At 46.4% G+C, this 22,761-nt stretch overlaps 1 protein-coding gene across 2 annotated transcripts in view; it reads left to right on the top strand.

Annotated features, from left to right (window-relative positions):
* Window positions 1-16,359, top strand: part of ANOS1 (anosmin 1) — a 121,235-nt gene extending 104,876 nt beyond the window's left edge. The window contains exons 10-15 of one of the 2 annotated variants that reach the window (XR_011559039.1): window positions 1,702-1,799; window positions 3,309-3,480; window positions 11,601-11,821; window positions 11,959-12,097; window positions 14,039-15,163; window positions 15,747-16,359. Coding sequence is in view for 1 of the 2 variants with exons in the window: in XM_070750850.1 (XP_070606951.1) it covers window positions 1,702-1,799; window positions 3,309-3,480; window positions 11,601-11,821; window positions 11,959-12,097; window positions 14,039-14,097 (689 nt within the window). In the remaining variant the exon portion in view is untranslated. Of the gene's footprint in view, window positions 1-1,701; window positions 1,800-3,308; window positions 3,481-11,600; window positions 11,822-11,958; window positions 12,098-14,038 lie in introns of both variants that reach the window. The other variant, XM_070750850.1, reaches the window with a different exon arrangement.
* The last annotated feature ends 6,402 nt before the right edge of the window (window positions 16,360-22,761 follow it).

Here is a 22,761-nt window from a genome sequence, read left to right on the forward strand (position 1 = left end):
TCTTATTACATCTATGGAGGCAGCAATTCTCTTGTAGCAATGGAGATGGTGTTGGTGGGCATATTAACTAGAATCAAAAGCTATGTAGCAAAAGGAAAGGGGAAAAATGTGTTTTCTTACCAGCGCTATTTCCACTGATGCAAGGAGGTTGCTGGCTCATTGAGAAGGCAGGAAAGCATGTAATGAAGCTTGTTGTAGGAATGGAACTAACCACTTTCCTTATTAGACTGATATCACTGTCTGTATTAATCTTTCTGGTTATGCCCTCTTCTGTATCCCCCTGTATCCTACATGTGCCCTGACTTAATAGATGTAAATCAAGAGAAAATGCCATTTGAATTCTCATGTACTGACTAAAGCAAGGCTTCTGTCAATACTGATTCTAAATGTTTGATTAGGGCACTTATTTCTGTGAATTGCAGCATTCCAATACTTGTTATCAACATAGATAAATATATAGGGCTATGGATAAAACAAAAATCAGGTTATTTTTGTTAATCAATTATAGAGTCCTTTTGTTCTTTGTTTCAGGTACAAGGCTTCTCTTGACAGATCAGTCAGAATCTTAATGGGTCTAGGAAACCATTAACTATATTAAAAAGGAAATTGTAGATAAGTGATCTGTAGAAGATTCCCTATGGGAGACTAATATTGCTATACAAATGAATCAAGAAATGGTCTAGCCATGACCTTTGTTGGTCAAGATGAAAAAAGCACTGCCATGTAGGATCTCAGAGTGGATGTGAACATCAGTTTTGCAGCATTTAAGTACTGGACAAATCATCTGAAAAAAAACTCCAGAACCTAGTTAATAATCTCCGAACTCACCCCCCAAATTTTTAGCTTGATCAGAGTCTGTATCTTTCTTTGTATGCATACAGATTATTGAATAGCAAGACTGAGTCATAAGTCATCTCAGATGCAGAAGCCATTAGCACTGGAACGGCCCCAGCCACAATTGTATGGAATGCTATTTGTACAGGCAAAGATTTGAATTAGTGTTATTTACTTAGATGTGTGTTATATTTACATTTCAGTTCGGCTTGGTTTAAAACTTTTTTCCCCAAAGAATAATGTAGGATCTTGATATAATAATGTTAATTTTCTGTTAAAAATGGCTTTTCTGTTGCATTTTTAATTAGTGGAAATTGTGCTTGGTTTGGTCTCAGATTGTCTACTCTTCCCACATCTTAAACAACTATCAATGAACCTGGCATCTGAATAATATTTTAATATTTGCCTAGCATAAAGCAAATAATACATTTAGGTAAGATAAAAAAGGATCTTGAAATATGTGAAATAAACTTGTTAAACTGGATTGTTTGGAAAAGTAAGGCAGAATAAAACAAATATTATAGAAAAGCAAACAAAAGTTCTACTGAAGGGTTTTTTTCTGCATAAGAAAGAGCTAGGTCACTATATGCATTGAGCAGAGCCAAAATAGTTAGTTGCAAATGAGTGTAGCACATACTATAGTTTAAACATCACTATTTAGTTTTCATAATTTTCAGCCTGTTTTATGGAGGGAAAGGTGAGTCTTATACTCTGAAAAGTACATTTTCGTTTTGTATATTTTTCCTATAAATGATAAATATGTCCAATATTTATGGATATTTCTGTATGAACTGTTAAAAAACTAACCAAAGACTTTTAAGTATAAGCTTCTATTAATTTCCCCTTGTTATATAATTTCATTGATAGATACCACGAGCAGGGAAGGATATCATGTTCAGTGGTTTCCAGAATTATGTTCTTACAACAGTACTGAAGAGCCTGAAAACTTCAATGATGTAACATATGTATGTTAAGTTTTAAATATTCAAAACTGTAAAGATATGATCTTATATTTTGAGAGGAAGAGTATAAATGACCTTTAAAGATCCCATTATGTCCCCTTTACATTTCAAATACAAATTTATTCTATGCTTCAAATCATCATTTTTCTTTTCCTTTACAATGAAAAGTTATTGTAACTTCAGTTGCTTGGATTTGGCTGTGGTTCCTATAGATCAGGGCTGTCAAATTCGCGGTCCACAGGCTGGATGCATCACATGCTGGCCAAGCCCAATCCCAGTTTAGCGAAGGAGAAAAAAGGCACAATATGTTACATGATGCAGCCGTGACAACTTGAGTTTGACACCTCTGCCAATTGGTTATTAGCTCTAATGAATGTGCATTATGTGACTTGAATCCTTTGAAGTGGTCTGTGTTGTGAAAGGCTGATTGATCTAGTTTATTTGCATTGATGAAGAATCAGATTTTTAGTTAATTATTTTGGATAGTTAGTAACTGAAGTTGGCAATGCAATTATACTGCAGATGAAGATAACACTGGGGTTTCTGGGGTTATTTTGTTAGAGAAAATTGAATCTTTTTTTCTTTTTTCTTTTAAAAAATAACTTATCAAAACTGGAATGAATTATGTTTCCATATTTCTGAAGTTTATTGAACAAATATAGTAGTGTTTGTCTACTTATCCAAATTTATCCTAACCCTGACTCCAGACTGCTACCACTTGAAGTCACGTAATTTTAAATATGTAATTATATAAGGCAGCATAAAGAGAATTATTGATTCTCTGTGGTTCTTGCCAATTATGGTTATTTTAAGAAGCTGAGATTGGAAGAGAATTGTTCCATATTTTGTTTGTGGTACAAACTGATTTTTGTAGGATTAGATAGAACAAGCTATATTCTTTCCATATAATTAATGCAAATTTTTATATATTTTCTTCTATCAACTTTAACAAATTATTTAAATTATTTTAAGCCAGCTAGAAAATCCTTGTTAATGGTAATCCGAAACTTTTCTTGTATGTGCAGTGCAATGTGCAGTGCAATATTACATACAGTATAATTCCCCATAAAATAGAATTTTGTGTTTAATTCTCAAGTATGCTTTGTAAAAATCAACTGTTTTTTAATGCCTTTTTACCAAATAGACACATATTTCTGCAAGCTTTTGGATAGAGAATTACTGCCCACCCATGTGGTAGAGGAATTTATATTTAAGAAAACTACAATTTGCGGTTCCATTGAAATATGTGGCACATTTTTTTTCCTTTTCAACTTATGCCATGTTATAAAATTTCCTCTAGATGAAGAAGTCATCTAGAGATTTAGGCTGAATGTGTTATACCTTCATCCCTACCTATTTCATATCCCTATAATAAATAAATGATATATGAGAATATTTACATGTTTTGTAAGCAGTCTTGTTTTCTAAAAATATATTTTTGCATTGATTGCTTGGAAAATATTAAATTTAAACCCCGAAGCAGGATAATAAAATGGTTTATGTTTCTCATAGGAAAAATATATAATTCTTCAGAACCTGTCCTTTTCATGCAAATATAAGGTTACAGTTCACCCAGTAAGATCCAATGGTCAGTTGAAATCTGAAAGCATTTTCTTTACAACTCCACCTTGTTCTGATCTAAAAGGGGAAAAACACAAGTATGTAAGCTGCGTGGCTAAAGGAGGTAAGATTCAAAACAATTAGAGTGACATAAAATAGTTAAGTAGCTAAACATTCAAACACCAGTTTTTAAAATGGATTGCTTCCATCATTATATGAAGAGAATTAAAATTCTTACCGTAACCACTTACAAGTATTAATTAATATTGCAAAAGCAGATTAATTAATTAATTAATTAATTAATACAAAATACAAAAGAAACAACCACAAGTTTAATTTTCTTTGTAATGTGATTTTACAAACAGAAGTCATAGAAAATTAGAAATTCTCAATATGAGCTTCATTATTACCTCCTCCTTTTTACTCTACATTAAATAAAATTATTTTACAAATTTTATATGTAAATGGAGAATGCAGTGTAGGCATTAGATGCATCAAAGTGTTACACATTTGTATGCTTTTTTTTAACCTGATAAGATGTAATGCCTTTCAAAGCTCGGTCTAGCTATCTCCAAACATTTTATATATTCTTTGATAGATCACAGATCTTTACACAATCATTTTAGACAGAAAAATATAGTTATCAGAACTGGAAAACATCTTTGCCTTTGAGTGAGTCACATGACTCACATTTGAAACTAAACCAAAAAGAATATTTAGGAAATGCTGGAACAATAGTTTTTAAAAAGTTTTACTAAAACAGCAAGAAAAAAATTCCAAAAGCATTGGAACTTTAGAGAACAGAATGTGGGAATTGTTCAGGAATAGGGGATTTTATTTTTGTGCAGCTATCAACCTTGTTCTGGAATAAACATGAATATATTTTATAGCTAAAATATTTTTAATACACTGTAAAATATATGCATGCTTATTCTAGAACAAGATTGATAGCTTCATTGGCTTCAAATTTATCCAGTATATTTAATTAGTTTTAAGTGGATCAGAATATAATAAAAATGATATGTTATAATTTTGATATTTGATATACTGTACTGATATCCATACAATGAATTTAATATCTTCTAATATTAATTGACTCACATTTCTATTGCGGCTTGATTTTAAGGCCCCAATGAATGCTTCCTAGTATGATTGTTGTATGAATTGTTAATTGAAGTTTTGAAATTAGAATTTTTAAACTATTATGTTATTAATTGGATTGTTTTTCTACTGTTTTATTATGTTCTGAGTCCTTGGAGAGGGGCGGCATACAAATCCAATTAAAATAAAAAAAATAATTTAAAAAAATTATATAAAGATTTTTATATAACTATATTTTTAAAATATGTGCTGTTTAAATTTTATATAAATAAATTATATAGTGTTTTTGTTGTACCCAATTCAATAAATAGTAAAGCAGTAATGTTTTTTATAAAGACATTTTAGTCATATATAAAATACATAGATAAAGTTGATTTGCAAGATAATATGTACTATAATATTATAAATGGGTCTATATAACTTTCAGAACAATATCAAATAATGAAATTAGAATTTGTGGTAATTACTCATTGAAGTGCAATGTATGAAACAAAACTATATTCCTGGTAGATAATGTAAGTGATATTGCAGCAGAGGCGGAGTAACGACACGGACCCAAGAGCTGGATTTAAAATGGGTCATTTTTATTAATTAAATTTGCATAATTTATTTAAATAAATTTGCATACATTAACTATAACCCTAAACAAGGACCCGCAGAGTCAAACAATTGCTTCCGGGGCGGAAAATGACGTCAGAAAAACTTCCGGGGCAACATATGGGCGTAGCTCCATGCTGATCCAGGTGAGGGGCCATGCCCTCACCTGACTCACTGCCATGCACTTGCATGTGGGAGGTCCCGCCGTCTATCCCATACAAGGGGAAAACAATGGGCGGGACCCAATTGCTCAGGTCGTTTCCACCACAAGCCTTTGGAGAGAACCTGTCAATCATCCCCAAAGATGCCCAACGGAGAACACGCAGTTGCTAAACCACCACCCAGTTTTCCGCCCCTAACCTGCCTACCCAAATGACCAAAGGTATGCCAATTAACCTAAATAGGGGCGAAGCACCCCCTAACCGCTTATCCGTCACTGCAGTGTGGAATAGGCGAAAAAACGGTCGCAGAAAAATACCGCAACCGCCAAAAATTCCTATTCGGCCCCCAATAAGGGCGACCCTCACGGGCACACTGGAAGATAGGGAGGGCGGGTGGGTGTTCGCTGCTTGTCATCCAGGGCGAAAAGGAGGCCCTGGAGCCTGCCCAGCCCTTTTATAGGGCTGCAGGCTCCGCCCTGGATGACATCACTGGGAAGGCCAAAGCCTTCCCAGGAGGTGGCCGAGATCTCGTGAAATCTCGCGAGATCTTGGCCGAAAAAACAAGATGGCGGCCGCGCCGAAGGTCAGTGTCTCCCTGGACCTGCAGCAAAACGGGCTGGGGATAAGTCACCGGGCGGGTATTGCAGCAGAGGCGGAGTAACGACACGGACACAACAGCTGGATTTAAAATGGGTCATTTTTATTAATTAAATTTGCATAATTTATTTAAATAAATTTGCATACATTAACTATAACCCTAAACAAGGACCCGCAGGGTCAAACAATTGCTTCCGGGGTGGAAAATGATGTCAGAAAAACTTCCAGGGAAACATATGGGCATAGCTCCATGCTGATCCAGGTGAGGGGCCATGCCCTCACCTGACTCACTGCCATGCACTTGCATGTGGGAGGTCCCGCCGTCTATCCCATACAAGGGGAAAGCAATGGGCAGGACCCAAAGACAGCTTCCCCCCAATTGCTCAGGTCGTTTCCACCACAAGCCTTTGGAGAGAATCTGTCAATCATCCCCAAAGATGCCCAACGGAGAACACACAGTTCCTAAACCACCACCCAGTTTTCCGCCCCTAACCTGCCACGGAGTGGGGGTCAGATCTCTATCTTGGCCCCCGACTCCCCTCTCTAACTGCACCAGCTCACGCAGTGACCGCTGCAAGTCCTGTAAGAAGATGGTGTTTCCCTGGTCTGACAGGTGAACACCGTCAGCCCGGTAAAGCCACGGCTGATCTATGGTGATGCGGGGATGGGCAACCACTACCCCACCCAACTCTTTAACCAGCCTGCCCACAGCCTTAGTCACCTTTCCTGACCCTGTGGTTGGCCCTAAGGGAAATGGCGTCCCCAGATGATCCTCCGGAGGATCTCAGACCAAACCACTTGCGCGGTTGGTCAAGCTTTGCGAAGAATACGCAAGTCTTCGCAGGTGTGGCAAAGCAGTGCCAGACCCCCACACACACACAGGTCATTGCCACTGAGTGCAAGATTGACCCCCTGGGCGTGACAACTCTTGTGCCGCCCTCCCAGGAGCAGCAGGAGAAAGCCTCTCTCTTCGCAGGCCTCTTCTCCCCATCCAGACAATGCTGATCCGCCTGACCCAAGACAGCCAGGTCCCCACGGCGATTCATGCTGCAGATAGGCCAGCCCAAAAGACCACTGTGGCCACACAGCAACGCCGTCGGCCTCGCCCTGGTGGGACTATCTGGAAGAAGGCAGAGAAAGGCTCCCTAGCCTGACACCCTATCCTATTACAGCAACTAGCTGTCCCTAACCTAGATGGGCTGCTGACCGCCAGCGACCAATCCCCGGATCCAATGACCCAGAGAACCAGACAATGTTGCACTAGATGCAGCGCCGCTATGGAACGAATGCATTCGATAGCCGGCGGGGTCAATGCCAATCCCGACTAGATCCCTAGTCACTGAAGCCCAAACTTTATAGCGGGTCAGCGGGGTACCCTTCTGGTATTTAAAAAGGTACCCCTGCTCCGCTCCCCTAAGACTACAGAAATTCAAAAGAGCTGCCACCGGGCACGCAGACTGATCGGTGGTAGCCGTCAACTCTATCCTAACACCCCTACATAACTGATCAATCTTAGATTGTCTCACCAATAGGGAGACACCCCTTTCACTCAAGTGCGAGTCGGAAAATTGGAAGGCACGGAGAGACCTGTCAGCCTGGGAGGAGGCCAGAGCCTCACTGACTCGAAGGGCCCTGAAAACATGACACAGGCCGCCGCCTGAAAGAGGCGGGCCTCGTACAGAGAGGCACACAGGCTGCTCCAGGCTCGATTAATGAGCGACAGCTGCTGTATCGTTAATGCCTGTCTGCTAACCCGAGGGCCCTGGTCACTCCCTCACCCACCTTCCAGCATCTTCCAAATGCGGAAGTCTCAAAAAGGTCCAGAAAACCATTAGCCTTAGATAAAAAAGGCAAGGCCTGCCAACCTAGACCTAATAGTCCTAACTGAAAGGCCGCGAAGTCTAAGCAGCATGCAGAACTCCACAAGGTGATTCACTGGGAATGGCCAAAGATGAGGGTAACCCCTGGTTTGCCTACAATCCCAAAATCCCTTACCAGCGTTCTTATATGCCCTCAAGGTACTTGGTGCCACTGAGAGGGCCATGGCCCTGTTAGCTCCAGTGCTCCACTGCTTGAGAGCCCGCCCAGGCCCCACGGGTGGTCGGGGAAGACTTCCAGTGACGCGCGAGCCCACGGAGCCAGGGTCTGAAACCTGGACAACTGACCACGGGACAAGGCGTCAGCGATCCCGTTATCCAGCCCGGGGACATGCCGAGCCAGAAACAGCATTTAGAGACAATGACCTATGCACAAAGTGGCGGACAAGCCGCATGACCCTGTCACTTTTGGATGACAGGACATTCACAACGTGGACTATGGCCAGGTTGTCACACCAGAAGTGCACGGTTTTGTCCCTAAATTTCTCTCCCCACAGCTCTAAAGCCACTATCAGTGGAAAGAGCTCCAGGAAGGTCAAATATCTAACTAGGGGAGAGGCCCTCCATTCCGGAGGCCACATGGAATGGCACCACTGGTCACCCAAAATAACCCCGAACCCGCGGGTCCCCGCAGCGTCCGAGCAGAGCTGCAACTCAGCTTCCAAAAGAAAAGACCATTAAAATGGGCCAAAAAACCCCGCCATACGCGCAGGTCATCTTTGACCCCGGTGCTCAGGCGGGTACGATGATGGGGCAAACAAAGCCCCTTCATCGCAGTATATACTCTCTGGGAAAAAGCCCTGCCGGGGGCTATTACCCAACAGGCAAAGTTAAGAAGCCCGGCGAGTTCCTGTAGCTGATGAAGGGTTACCTTCCGACTACCTAAAACTATGTCAAGCTTGCTCTGGATCTTGAGCAGCTTGTCTAGGGGCAATCTGCAAGATTGCTCCTCTGAGTCCAATTCAATACCCAGAAAAGTAATCCTGATAGCGGGGCCTTCAGTCTTCTCAGGGGCCAAAGGGACCCTTAGCTGAGCACAAAGGGCTTCGAAGGCCAGCATCAGAGCAGAACATTGCTCGGAATGCGCAGGGCCCGCCAACAGGAAATCATCGAGGTAGTGAATGACTGAGCCCAGACCCGTGTGCCTCCTGAGCGCTAAAAGGGTGCTAAAACTCTTGAAGAGGGAGCAAGATATGGAGCATCCCATCGGCAATGCTCTATCTACATAAAAACCACCTTCGAAGTGAAAGCCCAGGAGCTCAAAGTCATCTGGGTGTATGGGAAGGAGCCGGAATGCCCACTTAATGTCGCATTTTCCCATAAGAGCTCCTATCCCACACTTCCTAACCATGGCCACAGCCGCGTCAAAAGACGCGTAGCGGACCGAACAGAGTTCATCAGGAATGAAATCATTCACTGAATCTCCTTTTGGGAAGGACAGGTGGTGAATCAACCTAAATTCACCACTGGCCTTCTTAGGAACCACCCCTAATGGGGACACCCAAAGAGTTGGCGAGGGCAGGCACGGGAAAGGCTCCAATACCCTGCCCTCGGCCACCTCCTTCTGAATTTTAGCCCTAACAATGTCTTCATGACCCACAACTGATTTAAGGTTGTCGGACATGAAGGCCTTCCTAGGCCCCATGTATGGAATTCTAAAACCTTACGTAAAACCCTGTAAGAGAGCAGCCACTCTCTCGCGAGGGTGATACTCCTGCAACCAGTCCTGTAGCACTTCTAGCCTAATTGGGCTGGGACCCTTTGCCCCCAGAGGGCGGGGGGCATTTGTTCTGCCCTCCCCCATCCTTCTTGTCTTTATCTCCTTTGGGCTTAGGACATGAGCTAGTGGCATGGGAGCCCCCACAGCTCCCACACGCGTGTCTGAATTTGCAGGAGGGGCGAAAACACGCCCCCCTGGCCGCAAATGCGTGACACGGAGGGGCAGCTTTAGCTGCGCCTCCCCCAGCTGCCCGAGCCGTGGGCAATGCCGCAGTCTCGCCCTCCATAAAATGGCCACTGTCTGTGCGGTCATCCCCGGTCCCGGACATGTAGGCTGCCGTGAACCACAAATCGGGGACAACTACGTCCCAGGGGAGTGTGGGATCAAACGCTACCCGCATCCTAAACGCCTCATCATAGTTACGCCAAATTGTGCCCTTGTACTCAAAGTGAGCACGGGCAATTAAATCAATGTATTTAAGCATAGAGAGAGCCCGAGCGGGCTCCCTCTGAATCACTATTGAGGCGTAGGTTAAGTACGCATACAGCCACGAGCTGAAGCATCTGTTAACCTTAACCTTTTTAGGTTTATCCACTTTAACTTCACCCTCTTTCTCCTTCTTGGGGACTTCCCTGTTGAGGGAGAAAAGGTCTATATACTCCCCCTTCCAAATAGTCTCCCTGACAGAAGGATGGAGGTGAAACCCCAGGGGTGTGAAGGGTAACCCCCATGGAATGGTGGCTGCCTTAATGGTGGCTAAAGCATCCAAAACGGTGGTAACCCCCACAGTCGCCTCCCCTGACCCAGTCGAGGGCACTGTAGCTGTTGAAGGGGCCTGAGGCACCACTGTAGCGGTGGGGGAAGCCCACACCTGGCTACAGGTGATGGCTGAACTACCCAAAGTGTTGACCCCACTCCCAAAACCTGGGGGGACAATGGCCTGCCTGGTCAGAGGAAGGAGCGGTTGTAGTGTTGGGTGTGGTGTAGTCTCACCTGCCCCCAAAGGGGTAGAAGCCATCCATGAGGACCCGGCTCCTACTGAGCCGGGGGGCGCTGTCCTCTGCCCGGTCTGGGCCGCTGGTTCACCTGGTGGTCCTCCAAGGGCTGCTGGAGCTGAGGGAATGGTGCCACCTGGCCCGTACACTGACCTCCAGTGGGCATCCAGGTCATCCAGCCTCTCGATGATCCTAGACCAAGCATGAGCAGGGATGTTAGATTCATTCACAGGGGGACCCCTCACTCTGCTCCCCCTCCTGACCCCTGCTTGGGTGCCTTCTTGAGCCAGACGGGCCCTGGCTGAAGGCCTCAAGGCCCTTCTGGGCTGAGCCCCAGACTCCATTGGTGGTGGGGTAGGCCTCTGTTTTTTAGGAGCCATCAGAGTCGGGTAAAAAACACCTGAAAAGAACAAAGCCTGACAAATAGTCAAATGGGGATGATGCCCCGACAACCCAATAAAAGATTGGGTCATGAAAGGCTCACCCCTGGATCCCCAAGGCCTGAGGGCTGGAAGGCCTCACTAGGCCCACAAGGCCGCACCCACCCTGAACCCGGCCACCCGGGCCAAAAAGGAGGAAACTCCAACCCACGAGAGGGGTAAGGCCCCTGCCAGGGAAGATCCACACACCCCCTGTAACCACTGGGGGGGTCCCGCAAGCTCTCCGGCCCCTCCCCCGCAATTCCAAACCAGTTCAAGTAATAGCCTCCACAAAATGGCTGACGCCACAAGGCTTGCAGTCAAAATGGTCACCAGGCAAAGAGCGAACCCCAACTGGGTGTTAGCTGCTTGGCATCCAGGGCGAAAAGGAGGCCCTGGAGCCTGCCCAGCCCTTTTATAGGGCTGCAGGCTCCACCCTGGATGACATCACTGGGAAGGCCAAAGCCTTCCCAGGAGGTGGCCGAGATCTCGCGAAATCTCACGAGATCTCGGCCGAAAAAACAAGATGGCGGCCGCGCCGAAGGTCAGTGTCTCCCTGGTCCTGCAGCAAAATGGGCCGGGGATAAGTCACCGGCTGGGTATAATGGTGAACAATTCATTTGAGAGTAAGCATTCCATCATCATCATATAAGAGCAAAATTTATATGACACATTTTTGTAGGCTCCCTTAATATATATATATATATATATTTAAATTTGTGGTTAAGATTGACAGAGATACTAATTTTTCTCTTTGTGGTGGTGTTTGTTTTACAGATCATGTTATCTCAAAGATATTGCCAAAACCAGAGAATCTTTCTGCTTCTTTCATTGTTCAGGATATTAATATTACAGGCCATTTTTCTTGGAAAATATCAAAAACAAATCTTCACCAACCAATGACGGGATTTCAAGTCACTTGGGCAGAAGTCACTACAGAAAGCAGGCAAAACAGCTTACCAAACAGCATTATCTCCCAATCACAAATATTGCCAGTAGTAAGTCTGTACCTCTTCAGTGGGGAAGGGGGAGAGATAGGTGGAAAGAAGCAAGGAAGAAACTGAGTTGATTGATAATGTTGAATGTGTCAAATATATTTCTTTTAGTTGAAATAACTGTTTCCATTTCCTTTTAGGATCACTATATGTTGACAGTACCCAACCTAAGACCATCAACTCTGTACCGTTTAGAGGTTCAAGTGTTAACCACAAGTGGTGAGGGGCCAGCTACAATAAAATCATTTCGAACACCCAATTTGCTGATATCACCACAGAGTGAGTATATGTAGTATGTACATGCTACAAGAACTTATTCTGATGCATGCATTGGCATCTCTTATATGGAACATAATACATTATGAGTATTTTTAGACATACTCTTCTCCATCTGACTTAACAGCCTGAATATAGTCTTTGATTTATTTAGGATAAAAGGTGCTTAATAATCCATTTGAAATTAATAGATTGGTCTGAAATGGCTGCTTATTTATAGCTGAACTTTGATTTACCTTGTTTACAGTCTTTCTCATTAATGGATTAAATCTTAAATTATAAGATTTTCTTTTCAACAAAGGAAAGCTGGTAAAATTTATCTAGAACAGAATCCAGAATGTAATCAACAGTTGTATTCCAAACCTTTACTTTCTTTACTTTGTCATATCTGGCTTTCCTATAGTATTCTAGATGTTACATTGAATATTTATCCTTTGCACTCAAGAATATAAAAAACTTCTATCTTCAAATGTTTTTTAAAATTTTGCATGCTGCTAAACATTAGTCTTAGGATTTTTCTAAGCTGTGCTATGGGCCTATTTTCAAGCAGTCTGCCATCCTCAAGTAAGTTTTAGGAAGCAACAACTTTGAGAGGGCAGTAAGTACTTCAATTTTGCCATGCAAGATCAGACAACATTACAGAACTGGCAGTCTCTCCAGAGCTTCAGACAGGAGTTTTTGGTAGTCTATCTGGAATTTCTGGGAGCTGAACTTTCTGCACATACACTTTTTAAATCCTTTATCCATAGCCTTTTTCTTTGATACACTAGCAAACCTGGGAATCCAAACATTTTATGGGTTAATATGAAATCAAGTCATAATCAAGTCATTAAAGCCGCCCGAGTCCTCAGAGAAGGGTGGCATACAAATCCAATTAAAATAATAAATAAATAAATAAATAAATAAATACATTATTATTATAACTATACATGTGATTTATTAAGCATTCAAATTCTATTCATGATGCTACTAAGAAATGTATAATTTTCCAATTAAATGATTATTTCAACTTGCCAAATATTACATCAAAACAGTTAATATCTTAGATTACAATACTCATGAGGGTACATGTTTAATTTGAGATATGGACCAACTAGGTATATTTAATTTAAATTAATAGATTATTTCCTTGTTATTTGTAATAGGCACGATAAAAACAAAGAGATCTAATGTGGTTTTGCCAAATAAGAACATGAAGTGTTGATGTTGGGGAATTGCTAGCTAGGCTGAAAGGAGGATCAAGTGAGGGGCTAGTTTGGAATCATTGTGTAGCATGACCCCCTTCAAAATCAGGAAGCCTTAACTAGAGGTTCCCAGGAAAAGAGAAGCAATCTGGTGAGATTCTTGGGAGATGATAAACAATGAAGTTACAGCCTGAGGCTATTTACAAGTGTTTATGGTTGCTTGCATCCAAAGTTTTAAGGCAATGGTAAGCAGTGTTGGAAAATATATTTACAATCAGAAAATGTGAACATCTTACATATGCATGGCCATGTGAGGAGCAGAAAGAAATGATGATGTTACTTAAAATAGGATTTCACTTTTCTGATGATCACAATTATTTGGGATGTAGCAATTGTTGTCAAATAATCTGCATATTTAGAAAAGGGTGGCGAGAAAAAAGCACTTATTCAAGGTTATTCAGATCAACCTCTGTTTCTATCAGTATCCAGTTTTCTTAGGTCACTCTAAGAATTTTTATTCAGGTTAATTGAGAATAGGCAAAGAACATCAAGTAGCTCACAGTTTGGAATTTTTGAGGGGCTGGAGTCAAACAAAAGAGTGATTAATTGATTAACTTTTGAAGCAAAGAAGTCACAGATAATATTATTTTTGCCAGAAAAATAACAATGTTATACTGTTGTAGGACAAACTTATAGGAATTTAGGGATTGCCAGAAACTAATAATTATGAACTAGGGTTACAATATTTTTTTCTTTTTAGGACTTCATCTGAAGCAGCACCATCCAGGTCACTACAAATCACCTCCTGAAAAATATTAAATTGGCATAAGTTATTAACCAGCTAGAGAATAATGCGAAGAAGTTCTTGAAAGGCCAGAAAAATGGATCTTTATTGAGTTACGGAATGAGCTTTGTTTTAATAAATGTTTAATTATGAGTTGTGTATAAATCTGTATGAAATGGATTGAAGAAAGCATATTTGTACTAATGTTAGGATATAGTACAGTATAGAATGCAAAGATCAGCTATATTCATATTACCAGAGCATTTCAGCATCTATGAAAATGTAAATATTTTCACACACACACACACACACACTCAATTACTTGTACATATGCTACATGACACCCTGCTTTATCATGTCCATTAATATCTTACATGGCTTTTTAAACAAATAAGACCATCCATTTAAACCTAAGGCATCTGCGACTGCTACAGGAAAAGCATAGCGACAATCCCTGTCCATTTCATGATATATGATATACATAGCCTAATGATATCTGTTTAGTAACTGAGAAGAATTTCATATTCTACCTAATTAGCTTTCCGAAATGGAGAAAGATTCCTGTCCATTTGATGAAAAAACATTATATTCTTTCCATGAAGTAGACACATTAACTTTTGAGAATATCATTAAGTGGAGATTGTTTTTCCTGAGTTATGAAGAAAAATTATCAAACTGTTGTTGTTTTTTCCAGACGTTTTTCAGACTGAGTACTGAAACCAGAGTACTTAAAGCAACACTACAATACTAACTGAAATGTAAATAACACCTGTCTTATAGCGCAATGCTACTAGTATCATTGAATATATTTCAAAATGAATGAATTTAAGCGGGGGCTGAGATTAAGGTCTTTGAACTATACTTTTACTTTAGAAGAGGTTTGCCATGTAAGATCTGGGGCCTTTTTACCCCTGGGAGGTGTTCCATGATATTTTGAAACATAGGAAGCTAAAACAGTTTTACAGCATTTCTTCTGGACAACTTCTTTTCCTTTACCACTTCCCATTCTTATTATCAGGAATTGCCTCGTGATAGTTCCTGGAAGTTTCCCTTCTACAATCATCTGTTGCCACCATCTTGGTATCTCACAGTCACATTAAGGCAGTGATTTTCAACCTTTTTTCGGCCGCAGCACATTTTTTACATTTACAAAACCATAGGGCACATTGAGTGGGGATGGGGGGGCGGCTAAAAAATTTTGGACAAAAAAAATTCTCTCTCTCTCTCTTCCTCCCTTTCGCTCTATTTCTCTCTCCCTCCCTCCCTCTTTCTCTTTTTTCTCTCTCTCCTTCCCTTTCTCTCTTCCTTCCTTCCTTCCTTCCTCTTTTTTGCTCTTTCTCTTTCCCTCCCTACCTCCCTCTATGTCTTTCTATCTCCCACCTTCCCTCCCTCTCTTTCTCTCTCTCTCTGTTTCTTTCTTTCTCTCTTGTTCTCTTTCTTTCTCTCGTTCTTTCTTTTGCCCTCTCTTGCTTTCTCTCTCTCTTGCTTTATTTCTCTCTCTCTCTCTTGCTTGCTTTCTCTCTCTCTTGCTCTTTCTTTCTCTCTCTCTTTCTCTCTCTCTCTCTCTTTCCTTCTTTCTCTCTCTCTTGTTTTCTTTCTCTCTCTGAGCTTCGCGGCACACCTGACCATGTCTCACGGCACACTAGTGTGCCGCGGCACACTGGTTGAAAAACACTGCATTAAGGAGTAGCTTTCTTGGTTTATGCAAATGATGTTTGTCCATTGTGTTTCAAGGGGACCTTGACATCTAATTAGTTGTGGGCTGTACGCAATGTGTCCACGGATGGGTGGTAGGGCATATATGGGCACAAAATATTCTGCCATATGTTGAGCAAACGTGTGGGCACCATTGTCGCAGCATTTGCAATTATGCAAATAATGGCCTATTATAGGGCTTGGGTGGTGGTGGAAATGAATGTAGATTTTTGTACACTCCCACAAGGTAGCAGAAAGGAAGTCTAGCCTGGCAACATTTCTATAGAAGAAGCAATTGATATTACAAAGTTATGTCAGAAAGGAAGAGAAACTAGACATTTTATAGTTACCTTTTTCAGTACTTGACCACCAATATAGATATTTCTATGCATCCAACAAAATATACACTGTATACAGTGTATACACGCCACCTAGAAGGAGCTTGTTTTTCATTTCATATATTTGTCAAATAGAAGGATCTTTATCTGATTACTCAGGAAAACTGAATCCTCATACAGGGAGAAGATTGCAGGGCACATGTTGATCAAGTTCATGATGTCAGAGTTATTTTATTGAATAATAAAATGTTGAATTAAGCTAAATCTGAAAATTTTCTGCATCTCTACTTTTTTAAAAATAGCACCGGTGGTCTTTACTCACCGGTGCCTTTTGCTGGAGGCTCGGGGAGACAGGGACACATGGCGGACGCCATCTTGGATTCGGCCGAGATCTCGCGAGACTTCGCGAGATCTCGGCCGATGATCAGGCCAGGGTGGCCTGATCAGTGACATCTCTGGGCAGGGCTTGCCTGCCCTATAAAAGGGCGCACAGGCCTGAGGCTCTCCCTTCTCGCCCGGACTTGTTTCCTGGGCAGACACTCGGTCGGGTGTCTGCTTGCGGCCGCCATTTTGGGCGGTCTCATGGCGCGGCGGCCTCGTCGGAGGCCTTTTGGTGTAGCAGTAGCAGCTGGGGTTTGGCAGAAAGGCCACCCCCCACCCCAGCGAAAGGACTCTTCTGCCTCATCGGAGGCCGGCGGTTTGGCTGCCAGTGGATCCCTCGGCACCTGGCGCTAGGGCTCCCGGTGGGGGGAGTGCTCGTTTTTTCCCCTTGGGATCGGGGCTAATGGGGGTGAGCCCGCAAACATATCCCTGGTGATCGCTCCGTGGGCCTGGATGGGGCCCTTGTAAAGGGGGAGGGAGTGGCTGGCCCTGCTTCTCCTCGGGAGCGAGGAGGGCGGCGTGGGTCAGTTTGGGCTCCCTTTTGATAGGTAGCAAGCCCTACTTCTACTCCTCTGCCTTCCTTGGCAGCGGTCTTCATTTTCTTTTGGGGCCGGGGCCTTTTTGGCTCTGGCTCCTGGTTTAAAAAAAGACACACACCAAAATAAAATATAAATAAATAAATAAACATTTTTAAAAACCGAATCAGGGGATTGAATATGGTAGCCTAGGGGTTAATTCTCTGCCTTACAATGCAAAGGTTACAGGTTCAAGTTCCAGTGAGGCCAAAATAAGGTCAAAATAGATCTATCCTAGTGGTTCTCCAGCCCGGGCAGATGGTGGCATTGCCAGGCCCCGTGGGACTGGGAATACCCTGGGTGCCTTATACACCTTTTGGGGCAGTTGAGGTCGCAACACATTCGACATCCATTGCACTGGGGCAATGGGAGTGGGGGCAATGGTTTAGGGTCTCCGGCGGGCACCTGTAACCAGGTGTGGTCCCCGCCGGCTACGGCTGCCCTCCCTCGGGCTCCTGCGATGGCTTTTCCGTCGAGGCCTGGGGTAGCTAGTGCGGGGGGTGGGACCCCGCCAGCTTCGGCTTACCCGTCGGGACCTGGGGTGTTTAGTTTAGGAGCCTCTACGGTTTGGGACCCGTTTACCAGCCTTCGGGACGGGGCTATCCCATGCGGGTTGCCAGCGACACCCCTGGGGTTTCCACCTTCACCCTTCGGTCAAGGAGGCCGTTTTGTGGGGGGAATTCGTGGACCTCTTTTCTATCCTGAATAGGGAGGTCCCAATGAAGGATGAGGGGGAGGTCCCGGGGACGGAGCACAAGAAACCAAAGGTCGGTAAGCGTTTCAGCTCTTGGCTGTACGCTTTCTTGACCTATACCACCATTGTGGTCCAGAGGCAGCCGACTAGGGCTGCCTCGATGCTTAATTATATATACCTTATAGCCGTTCCCAGCTTGGGGCTCCCATGCTGCTTTCGTTTGTCCTAGGCCTAAGAAGGGGAAGGACAAGAAGGGTGGGGGTCAGGCGGAGCAGCCCCCGCCTGCTGGGGGAAAAGGGCCCCAGTCCAATTAATCTTGTTGTTCTTAAGGGTTGGTTAAAAAACTACCACCCTCGCGAGAGAGCGGATGCTCTTTTGCTAGGTTTCCTGAGGGGTTTTAGGATCCCTTACAGGGGGGTTAGGAAGGCCTTCGTGTTTGACAACCTTAGATCGGTTGTGGGACATGAAGACATTGTTCCCAAAAAGGCGAGTGGTGAATTTCGGTTGATTCACCACTTGTCTTTTCCGAAAGGGGAGTCAGCGAATGGTTTCATTCCTGCCGAGCTTTGTCAGCGAATGGTTTCATTCCTGCCGAGCTTTGTTCAGTTGTGACCATGGTTAGGAAGTGTGGGGTTGGGGCCCTCATGGGGATATGCGACATTAAGTCCGCATTCCGGCTCCTCCCCATACAACCTGCCGCCATTTTGTGCACAGGTCTTTGTCTCTAAATGCCTTATTTTTGGCTAGACATGTCCCCGGGTTGGACAACGGGATTGCTGATGCCTTGTTCCGTGGTCAGTTGTCCAGGTTTCGGACCCTGGCCCCGTGGGCCCGTGCGTCACCTGGGGCTTTTCCCGACCACCTTTGGAGCCTGGGAGGGCTCCTGAGCAGTGGAGAGAATAGGCTTGCAGGGCTATGGCCCTCTCAGTGGCACCAGGCACCCTGAGGGCTTACCAGCATGCAGGTGAGGAGTTTTGGGATTTCAGGCAGGATAGGGGTTACCCTATAGTTGGCCTGCCCCAGTTGAACTCCTGGCAGGATTTTGTGTCCAGCTTAGGCAGCGTGGCCTTTCAGTTAGGACAATCAGGTCGCAGTTGGCCGGTCTCGCCTTTCGGTCCAAGGCGGGGGGGTGTTTAGGGACCTTTCTGGTGACTTCCGCCTTCAGAAGATGCGGGAAGGCTGGGTGAGGGAGCGACTGGGGACCCCTTTGGATAGTCGCCAGTCTCTGACGATGCAGCAGCTGTCGCTTATTAATCAAGCTTTGGACAGTCTGTGTGCCTCTCTGTACGAGGCCCGTCTTTTTAGGGCAGCGACTTGTGTGTCATGTTTTGGGGCCCTGTGGGTCAGCGGGGCTATGGCCTCATCGAAGGCTGACAGGTTGCTCCGTGCCTTCCAGTTCGCTTAGGCAGTTTCGTTGGGTTCTAGTGTTTAGGGTTCTGGCCGAGCTAGGTATTGATCCCGCCGGCTATGGAACGCTTGTTCCGTATCGGCGCCATCACTGGTACGGCAATTAAGTTTTCTCGATACGGAGGATTCGGGAAATCGGCCGCTGGTGGTCAGTGGCCTGTTTAGGGCACGAACGGCCGGCTGAGGGTCTGGGATAAGGTCTTAGGCTGGGCTACCTCTCTTGGCCCTCTTCTAGTGGGCCCCGCCTGTACAACACCAGCGGGTTGCTTTGCGGTCACTGTATTGATCCTGGGCCGGCCGCTCAGCAGCTTGAACCGCTGGGGGGGCCCAACAGTCTTTTGGAGGATGGGTCAATGTCTTCTGGCTGGGGAGAAGAGGTGTGCGGTGGGAAGGGTTTTCTACTGCTATTGCTGGGAGGGCGGCATCCCATTGCTGCGCCCAGTTGGTGCTGGGAGGGCGGCATCCCATTGCTGCGCCCAGATGGTGCTGGGAGGGCGGCATCCCATTGCTGCGCCCAGTTGGTGCTGGGAAGGCGGCATTCCATTGCTGCGCCCAGTTGGTGCTGGGAGGGCGGCATCCCATTGCTGCACCCAGTTGGTGCTGGGAGGGTGGCATCCCACTGCTGTGCCCAGATGGTGCTGGGAGGGCGGCATCCCATTGCTGCGCCCAGTTGGTGCTGGGAGGGCGGCATCCCATTGCTGCGCCCAGATGGTGCTGGGAGGGCGGCATCCCATTGCTGCACCCAGTTGGTTCTGGGAGGGCAGCATCCCACTGCTGTGCCCAGTTGGTGCTGGGAGAGCGGCATCCCATTGCTGCGCCCAGTTGGTGCTGGGAAGGCGGCATCTCATTGCTGCGCCCAGTTTGGGACTGGGAGGGCGGCATCTCATTGCTGCGCCCAGGTGGTGCTGGGAGTGCGGCATCCCACTGCTGCGCCCAGATGGTGCTGGGAGGGCGGCATTCCATTGCTGCGCCCAGTTGGTGCTGGGAGGGCGGCATCCCATTGCTGCACCCAGTTGGTGCTGGGAGGGCAGCATCCCACTGCTGTGCCCAGATGGTGCTGGGATGGCGGCATCCCATTGCTGCGCCCAGTTGGTGCTGGGAGGGCGGCATCCCATTGCTGCGCCCAGATGGTGCTGGGAGGGCGGCATCCCATTGCTGCACCCAGTTGGTTCTGGGAGGGCGGCATCCCACTGCTGTGCCCAGTTGGTGCTGGGAGGGCGGCATCCCATTGCTGCGCCCAGTTGGTGCTGGGAAGGCGGCATCTCATTGCTGCGCCCAGTTTGGGACTGGGAGGGCGGCATCTCATTGCTGCGCCCAGGTGGTGCTGGGAGGGCGGCATCCCACTGCTGCGCCCAGATGGTGCTGGGAGGGCGGCATCCCATTGCTGCGCCCAGTTGGTGCTGGGAGGGCGGCATCCCATTGCTGCGCCCAGATGGTGCTGGGAGGGCGGCATCCCATTGCTGCGCCCAGTTCGTGCTGGGAGGGCGGCATCCCATTGCTGCGCCCAGATGGTGCTGGGAGGGCGGCATCCCATTGCTGTGCCCAGTTGGTGCTGGGAGGGCGGCATCCCATTGCTGCACCCAGTTGGTGCTGGGAGGGCAGCATCCCACTTCTGCGCCCAGATGGTCCTGGGAGGGCGGCATCCCATTGGGTGCTGGGAGGGCGGCATCCCATTGCTGCGCCCAGATGGTGCTGGGAGGGCGGCATCCCATTGCTGCGCCCAGTTCGTGCTGGGAGGGCGGCATCCCATTGCTGCGCCCAGATGGTGCTGGGAGGGCGGCATCCCATTGCTGTGCCCAGTTGGTGCTGGAAGGGTGGCATCCCATTGCTGCACCCAGTTGGTGCTGGGAGGGCGGCATCCCACTTCTGCGCCCAGATGGTCCTGGGAGGGCGGCATCCCATTGGGTGCTGGGAGGGCGGCATCCCATTGCTGCGCCCAGATGGTGCTGGGAGGGCGGCATCCCATTGCTGCGCCCAGTTCGTGCTGGGAGGGCGGCATCCCATTGCTGCGCCCAGATGGTGCTGGGAGGGCGGCATTCCATTGCTGCGCCCAGTTGGTGCTGGGAGGGCGGCATCCCATTGCTGCACCCAGTTGGTGCTGGGAGGGCGGCATCCCACTGCTGTGCCCAGATGGTGCTGGGAGGGCGGCATCCCATTGCTGCGCCCAGTTGGTGCTGGGAGGGCGGCATCCCATTGCTGCGCCCAGTTCGTGCTGGGAGGGCGGCATCCCATTGCTGCGCCCAGATGGTGCTGGGAGGGCAGCATCCCATTGCTGTGCCCAGTTGGTGCTGGGAGGGTGGCATCCCATTGCTGCACCCAGTTGGTGCTGGGAGGGCGGCATCCCACTTCTGCGCCCAGATGGTCCTGGGAGGGCGGCATCCCATTGGGTGCTGGGAGGGCGGCATCCCATTGCTGCGCCCAGATGGTTCTGGGAGGGCAGCATCTTGTTGCTGCACCCAGATGGTGCTGGGAGGGCGGCATCCCATTGCTGCGCCCAGGTGGTACTGGGAGGGCGGCATCTCATTGCTGCTCCCAGGTGGTGCTGGGAGGGCGGCATCCCATTGCTGCACCCAGGTGGTGGGTCTTGCACCTCGGTGGCAAGGACCTGTCTGTGCCTGGAGGTCTACTTTTGATCTGCCAGGCTCGCGAAGGCCTGTGGTGGCTTTGCACTGTTTGGCCTACCTTGCAAGGGGTGTGGTCTCGGATCCTCCCGAGGATCACTTGTTGGGACGCCATTTCCCTCAGGGCCATTCACCGGGTTAGATGGGGAGTTATTAAGGCCCCGGGTAAAGTGATTAGAGAGTTAGGCGGGGTTGTAGTGGCCCTTTCCCTCATCACCATAGATCAGCCGTGGCTTTACCGGGCTGCCGGTGTTCCTCTGTCAGAACAGTGGGACACCATTTTTCTTACAGGACCTGCAGCGGTCACTGCGCGAGCTGGTGCAGTTAGAGGGGGGAGTCGGGGGGCCAAGATAGAAATCTGACCACCGCTCCTTGGCAGGTTAGGGGCGGAAAACTGGGTGGTGGTTTAGCAACTGTGTGTTCTCTGTTGGGCATCTTTGGGGATGATTGACAGGTTCTCTCCAAGCTTGTGGTATTGGCGACCTGAGCAGCTGGGGGAAACCTGTCTTTGGGTCCTGCCCATTTAATTCCCCTTTTAGGGGTTAGCCGGCGGGACCTCCCACATGCGAGTGCATGGCATGGTCTCAGGTGAGGGAGGGGTCCCTCACCTGGATTAGCATGGAGCTACGCCCATATGTTGCCCGGAATTTTACGTCATTTTCCGCCCCAGAAGCAATTGTTTGACCCTGCAGGTCCAAGTCAGGGTCATTAGCTAATTATGTTGATTATGCTAATTTGATTAAATAAATTATGCAAATTTATTTTAATAAAAATGACCCAGTTTTAAATCCAGCTCATTTGTGTCCGTGTCGTTACTCCGCCTCTCCTGCAAAACTATTGAATTATACAATGAAATACAGGGAACTTCATGCACTCACGTTATTAATTAAATAATTACCACATGTTTCAAACAATACAGTTTTAGATCACACTTCAGATTTGATTTTCTTTTGCTTGTTTATTAGAAAAAAATTAGCATCCTGTATTC

Source organism: Erythrolamprus reginae, chromosome 4 (genome assembly GCF_031021105.1).
Source record: "Erythrolamprus reginae isolate rEryReg1 chromosome 4, rEryReg1.hap1, whole genome shotgun sequence".
Taxonomy (NCBI): Eukaryota; Metazoa; Chordata; class Lepidosauria; order Squamata; family Dipsadidae; genus Erythrolamprus; species Erythrolamprus reginae.